The following is a 22021-nucleotide window of genomic DNA, read 5'->3' as shown; positions in this document are numbered from 1 at the left end:
AAAAATGAATTGAGTTATTACAGCTCAGCTATTGCAAAGAAAGTAGTGCAATGATGATATTATTGTGGGCGGATTTCACCATCATCACCATCAACATCATCATCATCATAGGCATATGGTTAGAACATAAGCATCAATTACACAGGTCTCACTAAAAAATCTATTAGAAAGCTGCAGCTGATTCAGAACGCTGCTGGTCGAGTCCTCACTAACACTAAGAAAGTGGATCACATCACTCCTGTTCTGAAGTCATTACACTGGCTTCCTGTGTGTCAAAGAATATATTTCAAAATACTGCTGCTGGTTTATAAAGCACTGAATGGTTTAGGCCCAAAATACATTTCTGACCTCCTGCTAAATTATGAACCATCAAGATCTCTCAGGTCTTCAAGGACTGGTCAGCTTTCTGTCCCCAGAGTCAGAACTAAACATGGTAAAGCAGCATTCAGTTATTATGCTCCAAATATCTGGAACAAACTCCCAGAAACCTGCAGGTCCGCTGCAACTCTGACTACTTTTAAATCCAGGCTGAAGACTTTTCTTTTTGTCGCTGCTTTTAATTGAACTATTCACATCTGAAACTGCACTGTAACTTTTATCCATGTATTTGTTCTTTCTTTTAATGTTTATTTTATTAACTTTTCATTTTAATGACTGATTTTAAATGCCATTTTCTTAATGTCTTTCATTTTTTGTAAAGCACTTTGAAACGCCTTGTGTTGAAAAGTGCTATAAAAAAAAAATTCCCTTGCCTTGCCTTACACAAAAGCATTTTGTTAAAAAAAAAAAAAAAAAACCCTGCTCCAACAAATAACTAACAGACGAGAACCCTTTCAGAAAGTATATAAACAATGAAAAAACATAAATCCATGTAAATAACAGACGCATGTATGCTTTTCTAGACATTTCCAATTTCTAAAGCAAGTACAAAAAATGTAGGCTTTTATCGTTTCCCCCCTTTCATCAGTTTGGCACCAGCACTTCCACACGTGTGTCGAACTCAGTTCCAGTTCTTTTGTTATATTTCTTCGTTTTTTTTTTTAAGGCTACATCCTAGCTGCTGCGGATTCAAGCAGAGAAATCTGGAGGTCTTTACTTCTGCCATACGGAGTACATCAACCATCTGACACAATAAGATGAAGGACTTTACACAACATTACAGTAGGAATACACAATTTATCTCAAATGATAATTCCACTTATCAATACTTGGCTTTCATTCAGAGGTGAAAGAAGAACTCAGTAGCAATACTAAATTGTTAAAATACTCTGTTACAAGTCCTGCATTCTAAATCTAACTTAAGGTAAAGTACAAAAGTTTTGGCATCTAAATATACAGTAAATGTACTCGTCATGCCTAATGGCTCATCTCAGAATCATATGTAGGAAATGAACGGATTATGATTAACTTGCAAAAAATGTGATCCATGAGCGAGACAGAAAATATTATAAAATAAAAGACATATTAAATGGTGGTTAGGGGGAACTGATGAAAGGATACTGTCCCATGAGGAAGGGCATGTCCGCCTCCCTTTTGGTGAATGCCACAGGACACGAGAGCTTCCCTTGCTCCTCCTCGTACAGACGGAGAGACTCTGTCAGGTTCACGCAGCCAGCCTGGTACCATCAGCACAGAAGAAACGTCACATGTGATAATCAAGGGCGTCACTTTGTGTTGAAAAGTGGTGGGGGGCATTATGGCCGGCTATGACAGATACTGAGTCAACATTGCAAAAATATTGTTATTCACACAAGTAACAATCATCCATATGCTTCATTCAGTGAGAACAGAAAACTTGAATTTGGTAAAGAGGTATATTCTGCTCATTTTCAGGTTTACATTGTGTTTTGTGCTTCTACAGCAGGGGTGGGGAACCTCCGGCCCCTGGGCCGTATACGGCCCGCAAGACCATTTGGTACGGCCCTCGAGGTAATTTATAAACACACGCAAAAAAGAAAAAAAATTAAGAAATCTAGACCGCAAACAAATTAAACAAAGCGAGTGCCTGTTTTTCCTGGCCAAGGTCAGGGTCCTTGAACACAACATGAGCCTAACGTGTCATCACGTGGTATATGTCTCGTCTGACAGGGGTGCAGTTCTGACGGAGAGCACCAGAACGTCGCTCCAGCACTTCCAAGCAGTACCCATAAGGAGCCGTAGACATGCCGCAGTTTTTGCGTGGCTGTGTCTTAGTTGTAAGCCCAATGGCGATCTGTTCCTCTGTCATACTGATCATACAGTCAATAACTTTGTTGTTATTAGCATCTGGTTAGCTAGCTATGCTAACGAATATAAGAAGCTTTTTCTCCAACCAGTGAGGTAAAGGCACATCTTTATATGATCATTATAGTTATACAAAAATAAGAGAATAAAGTAAACGGGTATAAAATACTATATGACTGTAAAAAAAAGTTGTTATTAATAAACAAGAATACAGTTTGAAAGGGGAGTGATTTGTAAAATATCCATAAAGAAAAAAAACTGCTTACAGCTGTCTAATATGATATGGGTGTTGAGAGATGTATCCATAGATCTCTTAATGTTGCTCTCAAAGTGCACCAGATAGATGCTTTTAACTTCAACATTTAAAAAAAAATCTTATGGATAGGAAACTAAATACATTTGCACACATCTTGTGAATTAAGAGGTTGCTTTTTCTTTGCACAGCATGAAAGAAAGGCGAAATGAATGGGCTGTGATTGTAGTACTTTTAAGCAGAGGTCAATAATTTGTACGGCCCTCGGAGGATGTTGAAAAAATTGAAATGGCCCTTGAGAGGAAAAAGGTTCCCCACCCCTGTTCTACAGTGACATGGCTCCATGCACCTTTTTCACCCTCTGTCTGAAACTAGAGCCCAGTCTGCTCTGATTGGTAAGCTGATCAACTATTTTCTGATTTGTAAACCGCTTAGAGATGTCACGCCCCCTAGCCTATCACGGTCAATGTGTTGGAGCGCTATAGACAATAGAAGCGCAAGTGTTACACGGTGATGTGTGCAACTCGATTTTTACAGAATAAAACTGGTGACTTCTAGAATTGTGTGAGTAACATTCTGTTTTTAGACTTCTCTGTTTCAGTGTGTGTACTCTGTATAAATGCTCTGTAGTTGATCTGACTGAAATTGTGATTTTTAATCTCAAAACCGCTACAGTATCTGTCAGGCAGAAACTTGGGACAAGTAATTTGACTGAAACCTTAAAACTGAAATAACTGAATGCTAGCGTTAAACTTTGATTTAAACAATACTAAGAGCTTTATTGAGTAGGTGTAACTGTATTAAGGGTTAAACTCATAACTTTATAACTTAGGGTTTAATGTAATTGGAAAACCATTGTGACACTGAAAATACAATAACAACTCAGGAGGGAGCCAGTCTAGATTTCCTTTTGAGGGCCACCAGCTGCAGAGAGTTAACTAATTAAAGGGGCGTGGCCCCACAGCTGTGAGAACTCAGCAATCAGGTGTCCATTTTAGGCAGCACTTTCCTGGAGCGTCAGACAGACGAAGACATTAGAGTCCTGTTGGAGTAAGACTGACAAAGACATTAGAGTCCTGTTGGAGTCACGAGGGAGGCAAAGGGGAGGCAAATCCTACTTTGATTGAGCTAAGTATCTCTAGTATTTTATTTTATTAGTTTTTTTAGCCCCTCATGCTAGTGATGGCAAAATGAAGCTTTGAATGAAGCGTCGAACCACTTGGACAATTGTGTCGGAAATAGGTTCATTTCTCGAAGCTTCAGTTACAGCGACCTCTCCTGGCGAAGTGCAAGGCTGCAGTGGGTTTAACGCATCTTTGCCTTGAAAAATATTCGACACACACACACACACACACACACACTCACACACACTCACACACTAAGACTGAATATCATGTTCTATTTGCAATTAAATATTGATAATAGTGTGTATTGGGTTATTGAGAAGAGACTAGAGAGTGCTTGACATTTTTTTGGGCGGAGAGGGCCTTTTATCAGTTATTAAAGTATTAAAGTTGAAAAGCAATGATTAAAAGTTTGACTATTCCGAGCTTTGAACCAGCTGCGCGGAGGATATCGCCGCATCCTGGCCGCCGGCTCTATCCACTGGACTATCAATTCCTTAGACCATCGAAGTGTTTTTATATTACTCATTGTCTTTTTGTTCACAACTTCTCCACATTTCGAAGTGTTTCACGAGCCAGAACGACCTATTTTTCTTCCTGGCTTGCTCTATAATGATCCAATTCAAATGCAATGCCAACAACAACTCAACAGCAACAATGCAAACTACGACAACAACCCACACATTGCGCATTGTTTAGAGCGGTTATAAAGTGTTGAAGCGCTCAAATTTGAAACTGTTTCAACCTGTCACCTGTCAGAATCGAGACGAGGCAGTGCATTGAAACACCTGATTGGACGGCGAACCAGTGAGTTGATTCATTCAGGAAATGAAGCAGTTGCTGGTTCGGACGTCACATGTCACGTGATTTGAAGCAGTTGCTGCTTCGGACGTCACATGTCACGTGATTTGAAACAAGCTTCGAAGCACTGCTTCTATGGAATAGGAAGTCCAGGGTTGAAGCTCCGTTCGAAGCTTCAGTGTCAAACTGCCATCACTACCTCATGCTATAATCATGTGTATTTTCTCCATTCCTGTTTATGTGTCTTCCCGCAATTATCACTGGCCCTGTGTATCTCCTAATCGATATAACCGGCCTGCTCTCGTCTATCCCACATGCTCCACTGAGATCCAACATCTAGTTTTAGGGGGCCTGTGGAACTGCCAGTCAGCTGTTCCTAAAGCTGACTTCATTTCTGGCTACGCTTCCCTGCAGTCTCTGGATTTCCTTGCTCTCACTGAGACCTGGATCACTCCATCCAACACATCCACCCAAGCAGCTCTCTCCACAGCATATTCCTTCTCCCATACACCCAGACCCTCTGGCAGAGGAGGTGGCACTGGTCTCCTGCTCTCTCCTAAATGGAGCTTTTCCCTCTTCAAGCTACCTAACTTCACTCCTTCCACCTTTGAATTCCATGCCGTCACAGTAACCCATCCTATACAATTAACCATTGTTGTTCTCTACCGTCCACCAGGCGCCTTGGGGGACTTCTTGGAGGAATTAGGTAATCTCCTCTCACAAATCCCTGAAACTGGCCCTCCCGCTGTACTTCTCGGAGACTTCAACCTCCAGACAGGGAAGATAGCTGAACTAACATCTCTTTTAACCGCCTTTGCTTTCTCACTGTCTCCATCCCCACCAACTCATAACGCTGGCAATGTCCTTGATCTCATATTCTCAAGGAACTGCACTACTTCTAACCTCACTGTAAACCCGCTTCACACATCCGATCACTTCATTTCATTCTCTCTACCCCTTTCCAAACATAACAAACTAATCTCTTCTCATTCTGCACCTGTCCGCCGAAACCTTCGTTCCCTCTCCCCCTCTACCTTTGCCTCATCGGTGCTCTCAGCCCTCCCTTCCTCTGACTCGTTCCAACTTCTGCCTCCAAACTCTTCTGCAGAAACCCTCCTCTCTACTCTCTCATCCTCTCTGGACTCTCTCTGTCCTCTCACATCTCGGCAGGCTCGTCAGTCCCCTCCGGCTCCCTGGCTAAATGATGCACTGTGTGCTAATAGAACCATCCTTCGGGCAGCAGAGCGGAAATGGTGGAAATCCAAACACCATGACGACCTCCTAACCCAGGGGTCGGCAACCCGCGGCCCTTTAAGCCCTCTGCTCTGGCTCCCTTGAGCTTAGGACAAGAATAAGAAGGAAATAAAATAAAAGTATTTGTAGGACTATTTATATTTTGTTTCATGGTTGAAAATGTTTCGTATCTTGTATTTTGAGGTGATACTGTGACACATAAATAAAAAACTAAACGGTTTTAATTAGGTCAACTAAAATATGCGTCACATCCTGCTACGGTCCCGCGCGAGCGTCTTTTCCTGCGGGTGAATAACCTGACCACCGGCTCGATGAGCGAACTATGGATAAATCAAAGAAAAGTACCGGAGGAACACAGGATTTAATTCTGTGAGGACAGAGTTATATGCTTTCACAGCAAACGATGCTGGTTTACCGGTATGTTTGATATATGTAGAGAGAAGTTGTCAACGGTGCTGCAGCCTTTAAGTATCGAGGAACAACAAGGGAGAGGAAGACAGCTGACAATCTTCAGTCATAATTCAATGGGGTATGTAATTTATTTCAGAAAACACTTTTTGTTATATTCCATGGAATGCTCTTAACATCCCAATAGCAATGAATATATTAAATGCTTTGACAATAAATACATACAAAAATTAATCTCTGGAAGCCGTAGCGCTGTAAAAAGCACGACCAATCATCTGAGCCGGCCCGCCTAAAATAACTGGATGGCCTATCTTCCTGTCAGCCTTCCATCTGTGCACAAACTTATCTCGTGCCCTCATTGATGATGCTCGTTCGTGTGTGTTGGAGGAGGAAGTCTGAAGGAAGAGGCAGATTTTTTCCGGCTGTGTATTTTCAAATTCTAGCGCACTCGAGCTGGTTTCTCCATTCTTACCTACCCTACCTTTAACTCTTTTTAGGGTGCAGCTATAGGTTTTATTTATTTCAAAGTGGGCCCATTTTAATCATCTTTTTTTTACCTTCAAATGTGCAGAGGACTTCCCAAGTGCTGTGTTTCATTTATTTGAAAGTAGGCCTGTGTATTATTTTGAATTCTCCTTAGGAGTTCTTTGTTTCTTATTAGAAGTTAACAGTTTTATATAATGTAATACATAGCCTAATAAATGCAAAAAAAATGTAGTTTTTTTCTGATATAACAATAAATACAACTTTATTCGCTATCAAGCTATGAAATATGTTTTGCGGCTCCAGAAAAAAGGTTGCAGACCCCTGTCCTAACCTATCAGGCTCTCCTCTCCTCTTTCTCTGCTTCCATCTCTCAGGCAAAAAGCACTTTCTTTCAAGATAAGATCCAATCTTCCTATTCCAATCCCAAAAAACTATTTTCCATCTTCTCCGCCCTCTTGGACCCCCCCAAAGCCCCTTCCCCCTCCTCCCTTCTGTCAAGCGACTTTGTTAACCACTTTGAAAAAAAGGTTGATGATATTGGCTCTTCTTTTTCTGACTCACCTTTACTCACAACTGGGTCACCAGACCATCCCTTCACCCACACACTAACCTCCTTCTCCCCTCTCTCTCCAAGTGAGGTTCTTACCCTCATTACCTCTGCCCGTCCTACCACCTGTCCTCTGGACCCTATCCCTTCAAACCTCCTTCAAACTATCGCTCCTGATATTCTACCGTTTCTCACCCATTTCATCAACACTTCTCTAACTTCTGGTCACTTTCCGAACAGTCTCAAGGAGGCAAGAGTAAACCCTCTCCTAAAGAAACCCACTCTCAACCCATCGGATGTTATAAAACTACAGGCCTGTCTCTCTCCTCCCGTTCCTGTCTAAAACACTTGAACGCGCTTTCTTTAAACAACTCTCCTGTTATCTCCATCAGAACAACCTTCTGGATCCGCACCAGTCTGGTTTCAAGGCAGGTCACTCAACAGAAACTGCCCTCCTTGCTGTCACTGAGGAACTGCACACGGCTAAAGCAGCCTCCCTCTCCTCTGTCATCATCCTTTTGGACCTGTCTGCTGCATTCGACATGGTGAATCATCAGATCCTCCTTCGCACTCTCAAAGAACTTGGAGTTTCAGGCTCTGCACTTTCCCTCCTCACCTCATACCTCAAAGACCGCACCTACAGGGTAACTTGGAGAGGGTCCGAGTCCGACCCTTGTCAATTAACTACAGGGGTCCCTCAGGGCTCTATTCTTGGTCCCCTCCTCTTCTCCTTGTACACAAACTCGCTTGGATCAGTCATTAGCCCGCATGGTTTTTCATACCACTGCTACGCTGACGACACCCAATTAATTCTGTCCTTTCCCCGCTCTGAGACCCAGGTCGTCGCACGCATCTCTGCTTGTCTAGCTGACATCTCTCAGTGGATGTCTGCTCACCACCTCAAGTTCAACCTTGACAAGACTGAACTGCTTTTCCTTCCAGGAAAAGATTGTCCCAGTCTTGACCTAACAATCAACATCGGCACCTCGATTGTTTCCCTGACTCAGACTGCAAGGAATCTAGGTATGACCCTAGATAACAAACTGTCCTTCACTGCAAATATAGCTGCTACAACCCGCTGCTGTAGATACACCCTTTACAACATCAGGAGAATACGTCCCCAGCTGACCCAGAAAGCGACGCAGGTTCTGGTCCAGGCTTTCGTCATCTCTCGCCTAGATCAGGGGTTCCCAAAGTGGGGGTCGTGACCCCCCGGGGGGTCGTGAGACCCCGAGTGGGGGTCGCGAGATGATTACAAAATAAAAATGGAAAATTAAAAAAAATGTTTTTATAAAAAACATTGATTTATTTTTTATAATATATATATTTTTTTAATTTTCCATTTTAATTTTTAATTATTATTAATAATAACGTTTGCATAGACATTTTTTTCTTTGACAATCCACTAGCCCAGTGTTTCTCAAACTTTTTCTTTTTTCTTTCTGAAATTATTTCACTAGCTGGTCGAACGCACTTATTGTAAGTCACTTTGGATAAAAGCGTTAGCTAAATGTAATGTAATGTCATTATGTTACAGAAGTAAACAAAGGAAAATGCACATATTGTAGCTTACGATTTTCTTTAACCATAGCTTGAGGGCTACAAGTAGAAATTATGCTTTACAATACATATAAATATAAAATGACTTCATCCCTTATTAAAGGATTTTCCATTCATTCTAATATTTCTGTTGGACAGTTTTGAAACAACATTTATTAAATAAATAGTTACTATTAATGTATAGACAGATTGGACTACACATACAGACTCACCAGTGTTAAATATTTCCCAGAGGGACGCAGGACTTTTATTGACATATCCAAGACGTTTCGCAGGAACTCCCAAGCAGAGTCTACAACAGGAAATTAGACAAGATTAATAAAATGAGTTGCATTCATGTGCGAATAGACATATTTGATGGGACAAACACACAAACCTTCTTCTGGCTCCGTGGACAGTGGGATACCAGTCAGATCGTTTGTCACGTAATCAAACGTGTTTCCTTCCTCAATAAACTTCTTCAGCACAGGGACACAGTCGCTAACTATTATCTGTAACGAAGAAGATGAGGGGAGTCAACACAACCTTCCTCTCTTTTTTATTTGGAAAATATGATTCATACATCCGGTTTGAAAATCTCGTTTTGTGCAGAGTGGGCATTTTCAGATTAACATATGTTATATACAACTGGAATAATGATTGATCCATGTGTCAATGATCTTAATTTTGCAACTGGCAAAGGTTGAGCTAACTTTAATGAGTTTTCATTAGTTGATTTTTTTTTTCTATTAACAATATATGAACAACTAATGTTGTCAAATAAATCAAATCAAATCATGTTTTATTTATATAGCGCATTTTTAAAACGATTTTTGGTCGAGCCAAAGTGCTGTACATATAATTACCTTACAGTAAGGACACTATACAGTAAATACAACAGCACAGTTTGTGCAGAATATCAGTATGAGAAAACGACATCCTCTGACCTTAGACCCTCAGATCGTACAAGGAAAAACTTCCGAAGAAAAACCCACAGTTTAAAGGGAAAAATGGGAGAAACTTCAGGGAGAGCAACAGAGGAGTTAAGTATGTTATGTATTACTTTGTAATAGCACCCTTACTTCATGTTTAATGGTACGTCCCATTGTGACGTCATAGGCATAATAAGCGCGGAGCGCTATTTGTCTCATGTTGATTGCGCAGCACTGCCATGCTTGTTATCTCCCTGAATAAATGGATGAGAGAAGAAAAATGATTGCGCATACTTTATTAGTTTAACACAGGGGTGGGGAACCTTTTTCCTCTCAAGGGCCATTTCAACATCCTACGAGGGCCGTACAAATTATTGACCTCTGCTTAAAAAAACTAAGATCACAGCCCATTCATTTCGCCTTTCTTTCATGCTGTGCAAAGAAAAAGCAACATCTTAATCCAGAGATCTTACCATGACTCGCGCATGCATGCACCCTCTAGGGGGGTCCGGGGGGCATGCTCCCCTGGGAAGATTTGTTTTTAAATGTTTGACCGGCAATGTTAAATTCATCGATCTGGTGCACTTTGAGAGCAAAATGAAGAGATCTATGAATACATCTCAACATCCATATGAAACAGAACTGTAAGCAGATTTTCTTTTTCTTTATGGATATTTTACAAATCACTCCCCTTTCAAAGTGTATTCTTGTTTATTAATAACAACTTTGTTGTACTGTCATATAGTATATTTTATACCTGTTTACTTTATTCTCTTTTTTTATAACTACAATGATCATATCAATAATAATAATAATAATAATACATTACATTTATAAAGCGCTTTTCCTGGTGCTCAAAGCACTTACAAGCAAGTAAAACAAAAATATCAACAGATAAATAAAGATAAAATAAATAAAGATATCAATAAAGATGATAAAGATGTGCCTTTACCTACTGGTTGGAGAAAAAGCTTCTTATATTCGTTAGCATAGCTAGCTAACCAGATGCTAATAACAACAAAGTTATTGACTGTATGATCAGTATGACAGATGAACAGATCGCCCACTGGGCTTTCAACTAAAGACACAGCCACGCAAAAACTACGGCATGTGTACGGCTCCTTATGGGTACTGCAATTTCTGAAGTGCCGGAGTGGCGTTCTGGTGCTCTCCGTCAGAACTGCACCCCTGTCAGACGAGACATACCACGTGATGACACGTTAGGCTCGTGTTGTGTTCAAGGACCCTGATCTTGGCCAGGAAAAACAGGCACTCGCTTTTTTTCTTTTTTTGCGTGTGTTTATAAATTACCTCGAGAGCCGTACCAAATGGTCTCGCAGGCCGTATACGGCCCGGAGCCGGAGGTTCCCCACCCCTGGTTTAATAGGTTATGGGTCCAGGCAAAGTTGGACTCATGTTAGTTTTCCAGAAGAAGTTTAACGCGAAGTATTACACGGGACTTCTACAAACTATGTGGACCAATAAGTAAAGAAGTAGCTGGAGATATTACACGCAACGTATTAAGTGAGAACCCAACGCTAACAAGCTAGTTTAGCAAGCTAATCGCTGTGCTAACAAGATGGCAAGCAGAGCAACGGGAGTTTTAGCGCCACAGCTTTTGTTCGATGGAACCGATGATATGACCTTTGGGAAACAAGATTCTTAGGCTGTCTACATATCCTGAAATTAAAAGAAACTATTCTCCATGAACCCACTGGAAATAGTCCTGAACAGCTAGCAGAAGACAGGAAAAAGAATGCTGATTGCTATGCTGAGCTAATAAGACTGATAGATGATAAAAGCCTATCACTGATAAGACGAGATGCCGCTGATGATGGCAGGATGGCTCAAATAATATTGAAAGAACATTATTCTCGAAAAAGTAAACCACGGATAATAAACCTCTACACGTCGTTGACCAAGCTAAACATGACAAACAGCGAAAGTGTTACCGACTACCTTATACGGGCGGGGAACATTATCACGGCTTTGAGGGAAACAGGTGAGACGGACTCATAATCGCCATGATAATAGGAGGACGACCAGACACCTTTAAGCCACTGGCTGTTCATGTAACGCAGAAGGAAGATAACGTTACATTCATAGACTTTAAAAGGAGATTGTGTGTATACCAAGAGGCAGAACAATTGAAGATAAAAGAAACCACAGATAACGTGATGAAAACTAATGTTAGACAAGGCAGAGGCCCCGGCAGGATGTCTCCTAACAATAGAAAATAAGAAGATGCTAACGTTATATGCTACAAATGTGGAATAAGAGGGCATAAGCCAAGAACATGTTACAGAAAAGTGTGGTGTGGTTACTGCAAAAAGAAAAGGTCGAAAAATGTAAAGGGTGTCATGATATGCAAACTTGGCATGACATTTTCATGACTATGAAGATGTACAGAAATTACAAAGTGTAGTGACAGGCATGGAGATAAAAGGAACAGTTAAGCCTACTCAGTTATGTGAATTGTGCACACAAGGAAAATTCGCACAGACTAGAAATAGGGAGCCAGACAGAAAGACTGAGAAACCCTTAGAGCTAGTACACTCTAGAAACGAATTCAGGCAACCTTTCAGCTCCACTTAATTAAATGCATGGTTGCAAGATCAAAATGTGAGTTAATTGATTTAGATAAACATTTTAAGTTGCAAACATTAATTTATAAGTTGTGTTGACGTAATAATGTTGGTAATTACATCAACTTAATATTGTGTGTAATTTGAACTCTGATTTCTGCGTTAATTGACTTAAAACAAAATTCAAGTTGTAGTAAGTAATGCAATTGGCTTGATAATTTCATTGTTCTGAACCTTGAGTTAAGGATTTCAAGTCCACTCCCACTTAACATGCCTGGACAAGTTCCGACAGTTAAGACAAATAGAAATATACAAAGGACATTTTAAGGTGAGTGACATCTTTTGTCGTTCAAATACAGTAGATAGCCTTGTAGTTGCACTGTATAGGCAAATTGCTGTTTGACCAAAATTAGCAGTCTTTGAACTGTGAATAGTTATGTGAGAGGATACAAAGTAGTAGAGGCTACTGTGAGAGTACAAATACTTTGGTTACTATTGTGATATCGCTTTTTATTAAAAATGAATCTCGGTGAAGCAGATCAAGGACATGCTTCTTGAGGTAGGATCATTATTTAGAGTTGTCATTGAAATGCAAGTTGTTGGCAGTCACCCATTCAGAATATATTAATTTAGGTTATTTCTCTTTTTTTCCTTTTTAAAAAATAGCACAATACAACTGAAGTATGCAGAGAACTATAGCCATCCGCTGCCTTGTCGTGTACCATGGAGAAAAGGAAGAGGACCTTTTCAAGGAGTTTAGCGACGTGATTCAAAATCTTGAAATAAAATAAAATCCATGGGCACAGTGTAAAAACACAGGACAAAAGCACTGCTCTCTGTCAGTTACATTTTGAAGCATATTGCACTTTTGGCCACACCCCAATCAATAATATCTTAGCAACGTTCAGCATGGATAGGTGTTGACGGCAATGGCATGGGAAAAGGATTGTGTCAAATGTGAAAAGTGGCTTCTGCTCTTCACTTAACCAGTTAAAATATTGTATGGAACCTGCAAAAAAGATGAGAAGATACACTAAAACTTGCACGGTTGTGATTGACAAAATCTGTCCACATGCATTTAAACACTAGGCAAAGTACTCAAAAGCACCTCTGTGTGTCTTCAGGACCACATTGCCATGATGACACACACATGTAGACTCAATAGGTGAAAACAATACCAGTGTTGCTTTAGCAGCTGGTAATAATGGCTCTGAATTCGCTAAGTGTGACAGTTTAAAAAGTATGCAATTACCTAATTCATTATCTCTTATGCGCTAACCTGTTAATTAATGTGCTTCAAAAGGACATGAATATCGATATTATCAGTGACCGGTCCACCCCAGGATCTGACCATACGATGGCAACCACCGTGGTCGAGGGAAACGAATGAATGAGCAAGCATTCTGCGTTGAATGTGCTCATACTGTTTGAAATAATGACTGTCGGCAGAGTAAACATCTTTGTTACATCTTTTGTCAAATTAATGTGTGTGATCTGCAGATTGGTGGCCATTGAGAGTTTGTTTCTGTAGTTTTACAAAAACTTTACAGATTTTTACATATTTGGCACTGGTTTTAAATATGCAAAGGCCTCTAACTTCGTTGTGATGGCAGCATTTATTTGCTGTGTCCCCATTTCCCATGGTAATATGGCTAATGTGTTTATTTATTATTTGTGGGGCAATTTAAATGTGTTATTTATCTTTTATTTCAAGATTTAAATGAAGCTCAGCGCAAGTTCTTTCAGGAAGACTGGGTGTATATACATTCACTCCGCAGCTGCATATAATCAGCTCATCACAGGCGTTCTCTTTAACCTATTACATGTCACCTCATTCTCCAGCAGCCAATCAACATGCTGCAGCCAAACTATAAAATGGTTCTCCTCTCTCCTGCAGTCAGCTGTGATTTCAGGTGTTCATGCACCTTATCATATGGCATGTGTCAATAAATGTTCAAACTAAATGAATTCTCTCCTGATTGAGACATCATGTGTTGAAATAAACAACTGCAGTTCAAAATAAAAAGTGAATTGCCTAATATTTTTGTTGTGGAATCAATTAATTTCTTTCTTTAAAGGCAAAAACATAATAAAAAAAGAAGAAACTATTGAATGCAATATATTTGGAGCAACTTAATTTATAAATGGTTGTCAACTTAAAAACGTGTGTTCACAATTAAGTAATAGTAAATAGTAAGGGTAATTAAGTACATAGAACTTAAAATTCCTTGTAAATCATGTGGTAAAACAAGTTGGAACAACTTAATTTTTGAGTAATCAACTTAAAAACTTGTGTTTATGCTACCAATTATTAAGTAAGTGGTAATTGAGAACACCTGATTGTAGAGGAAAAGCCTTCTCCCCTAACTCAAATAACTTTGTTGCTTTAAGACAATTTCATTAGTCGTCTTAACTCGATAAACATCGATGCAAACTTGCGTTGATTTTCTTTGTTGAGCCAAGGCATTTGTTTTTAGAGTGTACATACTGATTTAACTGGTCCATGTCAACACTGAGCAGAGAAGGCCACAGATATGCACAGTCATTTACAGATGACTATTCAGGCACCGTGATGGTATATTTTCTGAAGTCAAAAAGTGATACAGTGCAAGCCACAGAAAGGTTCTTGGCAGACATGGCACCTTATGGAGAAGTCAAGTGTATTCGTTCAGACAACGGCACTGAGTTTACAAGCCGAGACTTTCAGGCACTCTTAACTAAAAATAGGATTAGATATGAAACGTCTGCACCCTATTCACCACACCAAAATGGTACAGCAGAGAGAAGCTGGCGAACTCTATGATATGAGCAGATGCCTACTGATAAGAGAGTGGGTTACCAGACAAGCTATGGAACTACGCTATGCAGACTGCAGCTTTTGTAAGAAACAGGTGCTACAGCAGGCGCACAAAGAAAACGCCATACGAGTGGTTCACAGGCAAAGAACCAAATGTATCCAAACTGCAAAAATGTTGTACAACATGTTTTGCTTACAAACAAGAAAAAGGGAAGCTAGACTCTAGATCTGAGCAAGGGGTTTTCATTGGCTCTGATAAAAACAGTCCAGCTTATCTGGTGTATTACCCAAAAACAGAGAAGGTGCAAGAGCACAGGTTGGTGAAATTCACAACCAAAAGCGCAAAAGAAAAGGAAACACAAACATCTGAATCACACATAGAATGTGGTCATGAGGATGCACACTCCAGGGCCATAGGCAATGATATAAATGTAGAAAATGTATAAATTCATGGTATTCAGATGTGTGTGCCTGATACTTCACTTGAAGAGACTGAATGTACACAGCCGAGTAAAGCCACAGAGACTGTAACCAAAAGGTATCCACAGAGAAACAAAAGGAGACCAACTCATCTACGGGATTTTGAGACTGAGGATGCAGAGGACAAAGCACAAACATGCATAGACTTTTGATACAGAGCAGTCTGTGATATTCCTCAAACCTACAATGATGCCATAGTGTCAGAAAAGTCAAGGCAGTGGAAGAATTCCATGGACGAGGAGATGCGATCTCTGGAGGAGAACGAGACCTTCCCCCTCACCCAGTTGCCACGAGGTAAAAAGGCAGTGGGGGGAAGATGGGTCCAGGGGCGTACTGGGAAGAAAAAGTGCCCCTGGGATTAACTGACAGACAGGCCCACTTAATGTGTGGCATGTATCGGCCGGTAGGCGACGAAAGCATGTTACTTAACAAAAAACCCTATACATTTAATGTTATTTATTTTGGACCATTATTCATATAGTAATTACATTACCTGAGCCCTTGAGTTGCCTAGAGCAAAATAGTTACAGCATATATTTAGTGATTTTAATGTTAACAGATTATTGATGCAATAACATTTTGACCCAATTTACCTGACTTGACGCATGGAATAAAACATGGGCGTAGGAAGCATCCTCAATGTGGGTGGGACAATTTGACAGGGGGTGGACCTCAACTCCTCTAGGGGGGTCCGGGGGCATGCTCCCCTGGGAAGATTTTTTCTAAAATGTTGAAGTTAAATGCATCAATCTGGTGCATTTTGAGAGCAAAATTAGGGACTAAATCTATGGATACATCTCTCAACACCCATATGAAACAGAACTGTAAACAGATTGACTTTTTCTTTCAACATTTATTTGAAAAGCAAGGGGAGGCAAAAGTGACTGCACCCAAAACAATAAACCTGCTAGCTAACTAGTCTAAACTCAGTAACAGAATGTGGGCAACACGTTCTTCTCCACAGCCGCACGACCTCTGAGTCAGACATCACTTCCCCCTTTTCTATCCTAAGGGTAACAGCCACTCCCCCTGAACCCCGTTTCCCTGCCAACCCCCCCTCCTCCCATATGCAAGCCCCTCCCTCTGAACCCAGGGCTCGCTACAATACTTTATACTACTGTATCCACAAACACACAAAAAAACAACACTAGAGGGCAGGGCAACATACTTATAAACAATAAGCTCTTTCAATACTTCCCTCTCTACCCTTTTGGGTCTATAAGTGAGCTCATCCATATGTTGCTTTTAAAAGGAGGAGGTTGGGTTGAAGTGGTTGATTTTGACATTGGGAGCAAGGTTGTAGAAGTCAGTCCCCTCTGGAAAAAATAGGGTGGCCTATGGGTGAGAGACAAAACATACTGTATGCATGTTATGTACACATTATCGAAGTGATACTGACATCCACCTGAAGCCTTCATTAGAACAAATGTCATGTTTTTAATGTTGTTTAATAGTCTGCAATAATCACAAATGTATTAGTGTCAAGATTGAGAAGTCACATAGTAATAAATGTAAATGTATTATTACCTCACTGAATTAGTCATTTCTGCAGCAGCTCACTTTTCTCTGCAACACCATCTATGATTTGGTCACTATCCAGCATCTTCAAAACATCTGGTTGAGTAGCCATGAGCATAAAGGCCTCCAGGTTCTGTTGAGAGAGCGAGCTGAGCCTGTTTTTGATGAATTTTAGTGTTGAAAAGCTTCGCTCGCATGCTACCTGTGTGACAGACAGGGTAAGCAGGAACCTGTATGCAAGGCCAATGATGTGGTATGCATCTGTCAGGAGGTTGTAAAGCTTAAGGATACGGTAGCAACACAATGGGCAGTCCTTGCAAGATGAACACTTTTTATATACCATCTCCGCTTCATCTTCAGCATCCTCTGGCTCAGCCTCTGTTGTTTTGTTTGTATATTCCTCAAATACAGATGTCTTCAACCTATTCCACTGTCCTGCCAGACTGATGAGCTCACTCTGTAAATTGGCCACCGTTGCTCTGTCATCAAATGGCAGCAAACACTTGCTTAATTCTTGGAGAGAATGCCAGGACGAGGTTCAGGACGTGTGCGTAGCACCATACATGGACATGGGTGGGGGACATTTTGGCGAGCTGTGCAGAGAAGCCTTTATATTGGCCTTGCATATTGGAGGCTCCATCGGTGGAATTTCCAATACACTGCCTCACATCCAGTTTCATGGTCTCCAGCACTTCATTCACAACAAGCTGTGCAAAGCACTGCCCAGTAGATGCCTCACATTTAATTACAGCAACAAGTCGCTCATGAACAATGTCTGTCACATATCGTATGACAACAGAGCACTGATCTTGGGCTGTGATGTCCTGTGTGGTGTCAATCTGGACAGAATACATGCCAGATTCCCGGACTTCAGTGGCGATGGTGGCCTTCATTAGGCGTTGGATGGTGGTGATGATGATGTTGATGGTTGTTTTATATAGGAGAGTGACAAGGGCACCTCTACCTTGTCTCAAACCAGACTGGTGTATTTGCTTGCTCTTTTCTATACACAGAGTGAGGTGTTCCTTGAGACACACATCATATTTTCCCAGCAAAACAATCATCTCTAAAAAGTTACCATGATCAACGGTGTCATCATCTAGTGCAGTGGTTCTCAAATGGGGGTACGCGGACCCCTAGCGGTACGTTGGAGTACTGCAGGGGGTACGTGAGATTTGAAAAAAACAAACATAATTAATGCATTTACACACACTACGAATAGTAGATTAACTACTTTATTCAAAGGTTTACAGTAATTCTGGATAATAAAATGGGAAAAATAAACGGGGTGCTCTCTTTTCCTCTACCTCCACTGACAGCCCGTCAGTCTCGTGCAGCTCGCTGAACCTGTAATAACTGACCCGACAGAAAAGAATAAATATATTTATAACTAGTTTAGCTTGTTCCAGAGTAGATAAACTAGCTAAGTTTGTTAGGTCTAACTCTTAGTGTATGTTGCTCGGCTCAACGATGCGTCACAGCGGCGGAGCTGTGATAATGCAGAGCTGCGTGTTCTCCGTCAGCAGCAGCTGATCTGCTCTCTGATCTCTCTCTCGCGTACGACGCTGAAACTGGCCTCCACCATCAGAAATGGCCCTGTCTGGGACACCGTAGCGTGCAAACTGTGCCTTGCATCTACGGATCGTGGTGTCCGCTGATAGGTCAGGGAGCAGGTCGATCTCCCAAAAGTCAGAATAATGGTCCACCACGAGCAAGAAGTTCTGTGCTGCGTAGCTGTACAGATCCATGCTTACTAGCTGCCAGGGACGTGTGGGGAGCGGGTGTGACATCATGGTCTCTTTCTGTTGTTCGTGTGCATACTCATTGCACACAGAGCACTTTTGCACATAATCCTTGACTTCCCCTTGCATACCGGGCCAGTAAAGTGTATCACGGGCCTGCCTGTAGCACGCCTCGCCCCCCACGTGGTTGTAGTGGATCCGTCTCAGCATTTCCGGGCGCATAGCTTTTGGAATGATGACGCGCTGACTCCTGAAGAGCAGGGCCGTGGGAAGTAGGGGTGCTGAGGGTGCTGCAGCACCCCCTGGTGGAGGACAGGGGATCTGCACTTCAACAAGATATAATAAAAAAAAAAAACGATTTTTCAGCCTTGATGTAACAAAATTCATAATTAAGTAAAGATAACATCCTTTTTTCAACCCGGTTACATTTTCCATTTGCCCTGTATGATGGGCGCTGTAGTGATGAAAGTGGGGGATGTTGGCTTAGCAGGCGCCCGCAGCTCACAGCCAAAGTGAGAGAGATAGAGAGAGGGGATACCGCGGGGATACCGCGGGGATACCGCGGGGATACCGTGGTACCGGCGGGGATTGTTGTTAGCTTCTGCTGCGCTAACAGATATAAGAAGCTGTTTCTACAATAATGTTGAGGGAGAGCTCTGTCCTGTCAGACTGAGAGGCTCAGTGAGGTAAAGGACTCTGAGGGTTTGAATAGTTCACTTTAGTCTAAGTTATCTCAGTGAGTATCAAACGTTTTGATCACAATTTATGTAAACAAATATTTCCAAGGCACACCTTTTATAATTATTAGGATAAATAAAAACAGGTTTGAAATCATTCCAATGTATACTATAGGACAGTAAACCAAAAATATAGTTTAAAACTGGAGAGATTTAAAAATATAAAAATATATAAACACAAATAAAATAAGTTACATTTATTTGTTGTTGGCTATGGTAGGTTATTGGAAATGTTCCCATGTTAAGTAAGCAAACTGATCTGTTGTACCCTCTAGATCAGTCTAGTAATTGGGTGCTCAAAGTGCACCAGATTGAAGCATTTGACTTTAAAATGTTAAAACAATCTTCCCGGGGGGGCACCCCCGGACCCCCCTAGAGGATGTGAAGTCCACCCCTCCAATTAAAACATGTTATAATACTAAATACATTTGAAGCCTTGTTATATAAGCTATCCACCATGTCAATATGTTTCTCTTTTTGTAGTGTATTTGTCTTTTGTAGAGGTTTTTCATTGCCAGCTAAAATCTTGCCTATAGGGCAGCATATTTGTCAGAACCAGCCCTGGTGTCATCCCCACAGCACCCCCCATTTGAAACATGTTCCCACGGCTATGCTGAAGAGCACTCCATCCTGTGCACTTATCTCATCTCTGACGGCCCAGTAGTCCCTGACGGCTAAAGGGGTCTCCTCTTTGTGTCCTGGCCATCCCTCCAGCACGACAGACTTAAGTGTTTGAAGACACACATCCTTCTCAGTGTGTGTCCGAATCTGTGCCAGGCGTTGGCTGCTGACATTTAAATAGTCTGCCTGCTGAATGGCCGCCGTGTCACACTGCTCCTGCTGCATGCTGCAGACCATTTCACGTTGGTACAGTGTGTCTGTTCTCTGTGGCGGGGTGGTGGCTCTGCTGAGCGTGTCACTTATGTACATCTCAGGGCCTGGCTTGTATACCACCGCAAGGCAGTAATTCTGAAGTGTGAGGAGCATGCTCTGAAGGCGCTTTGGCGCACTGAGGAGGGGCTTGGTGAAGATGGACACCAGCGGGCGGTGGTCGGTCTCTGCAGTCACATCACCCCTCCCATATAGATAGTAGTGGAAGCGTTGGCAGGCGAATACGATGCTCAGGCACTCCTTTTCAATCTGTGCATAATTTTGCTCTGTTTGGGTCAATGCCCGGGAGGCGAATGCGACAGGCTGTCCCCCTTGAAGCAAGCAGCAGCCCAGACCCGCCTGACTGGAGTCGCTCTGTACGGTGACTGGCTTGCGGACGTCATAGTACCTTAGGACTGGCACCGCCGTGACCAGTGCCTTGATTTCCTTCATGGCGGCATCATGTTTGGGCAGCCAGTGCCACATCACATCCTTGTCCAGCAGTCTCCTCAGCGGCTCACATACCGCTGACAAGCGTGGCATGAATCTGGACAGATAGTTCACAAATCCGACACACCGCTGGACCCCTTTTGCGTCTGTGGGGTTTGGCATGTCCAGCACCGCCCTGACTTTGTCAGGGTCAGCCTTGAGGCCCTCCGCGGACAGTATGTGGCCGTGGAAGCGGACCTCCTTCACTCGGAACTGCAGCTTTTTCAGGCCCAGTCTCAGCTTTACTTCCCTGCATCTGTCCATCAGAGCGATGAGGTTTGTGTCATGGTCGCGATTGGCCTCATCCTCTGTGTCCCCACAGCCGACTACAAGGATGTCATCAGCTATGGGCTCAATCCCTGTCAAGCCAGCCAGCAGCTCATGCTGCTTCTTTTGATACAGCTCCGGGGCAACTGACACACCGAAAGGAAGTTTCAGCCAGCGTTTCCTACCCCACGGTGTCCAGAATGTTGTCATCAGGCTGCTTTCTTCATCCAAGCGGCACTGCAGGAATGCATCACGTGCATCCACCAGGGTGAATATACGTGCCTTTGGCAGCTTATACAACACGTCATCTAAAGTGGGCATAAGGTAGTGGGACCGTTTCAGAGCACGGTTGAGATGCTTCGGGTCAATGCATAGTCTCAATTTGTCTGGCTTTTTTACTATGACTAGATTGCTAATCCAGTCCGTGGGTTGAGTGACTGTGGTCAAGTGTCCCTCCTCTTCATATCGATCAAGCTGAGCCTTAACAGCTGCCTTGAGGGCCACTGGAACGTTCCTGGGAGCACACTGCACCGGTGTCACAGTGCTGTCCAGCTCAAAGTGAATATCCCCGGGCAGAGACTCAACAGGGCTGGTGAACACGTCGTGGTAGGTGCTGACAAGACACTCCTTGGTCAGGTCTCCCTTCCTGCAGTGCTCCACCTTATTCAGCTCCTCAGGAATGGTGAAGCGTATCAGACCAAGTCTCTCACATGTCTCACCCGAAAGCAAGGGCCTCTGGCCAGTATGCACGATCTCAAAGTCCAGTCTGTGCGTCTTACCCCTAATGACGCATTGTGTGCTGTACACACCTAATGAGCTCATCCACTCACTGTTGTATAGTTTTAATCTGGTGAGACTCTTCAGAAGAGGCGTTCTAGACGCCAGTCTCGTCTTGTCCTTGATGCTCATCACATTACAAGTGGCTCCAGAGTCGAGCTGGCACCTCTGAACCCCACTTTGCAGTGGCAG

General features: G+C 42.2%; 1 protein-coding gene across 1 annotated transcript; it reads right to left on the bottom strand.

Moving 5' to 3' along the window:
* Window positions 1-978: 978 nt before the first annotated feature.
* LOC307045326 (spermine synthase-like) lies at window positions 979-16979 on the bottom strand. Its single transcript, XM_079690915.1, has 6 exons — window positions 16957-16979; window positions 9718-9821; window positions 9033-9147; window positions 8869-8948; window positions 1501-1616; window positions 979-1123 (listed from the first exon to the last, which is right to left on the bottom strand). The coding sequence occupies exons 2-6, from the start codon at window positions 9784-9786 to the stop codon at window positions 1093-1095; spliced, it is 411 nt and encodes a 136-aa protein (XP_079547041.1). The 5' UTR covers window positions 9787-9821; window positions 16957-16979; the 3' UTR covers window positions 979-1092.
* Window positions 16980-22021: the final 5042 nt, after the last annotated feature.

The sequence above is a fragment of the Notothenia rossii genome (assembly GCF_949606895.1).
Source record: "Notothenia rossii genome assembly, chromosome: 6".
NCBI classification, from domain to species: Eukaryota; Metazoa; Chordata; class Actinopteri; order Perciformes; family Nototheniidae; genus Notothenia; species Notothenia rossii.
This window is presented reverse-complemented; position numbering and strand designations above follow the sequence as displayed.

Excerpts from the sequence above, each read along its gene's own strand:
- LOC307045326 (XM_079690915.1), bottom strand. The coding sequence starts at position 9,786 with ATGAGACAAATAGCGCTCCGCGCTTATTATGCCTATGACGTCACAATG. Across the intron at positions 1,617-8,868 it reads CTGGGAAATATTTAACACTG|GCTGGCTGCGTGAACCTGAC; the intron begins GTGAGTCTGTAT and ends TGATGGTACCAG. Across the intron at positions 1,124-1,500 it reads ATGCCCTTCCTCATGGGACA|ATGGTTGATGTACTCCGTAT; the intron begins GTATCCTTTCAT and ends TTATTGTGTCAG.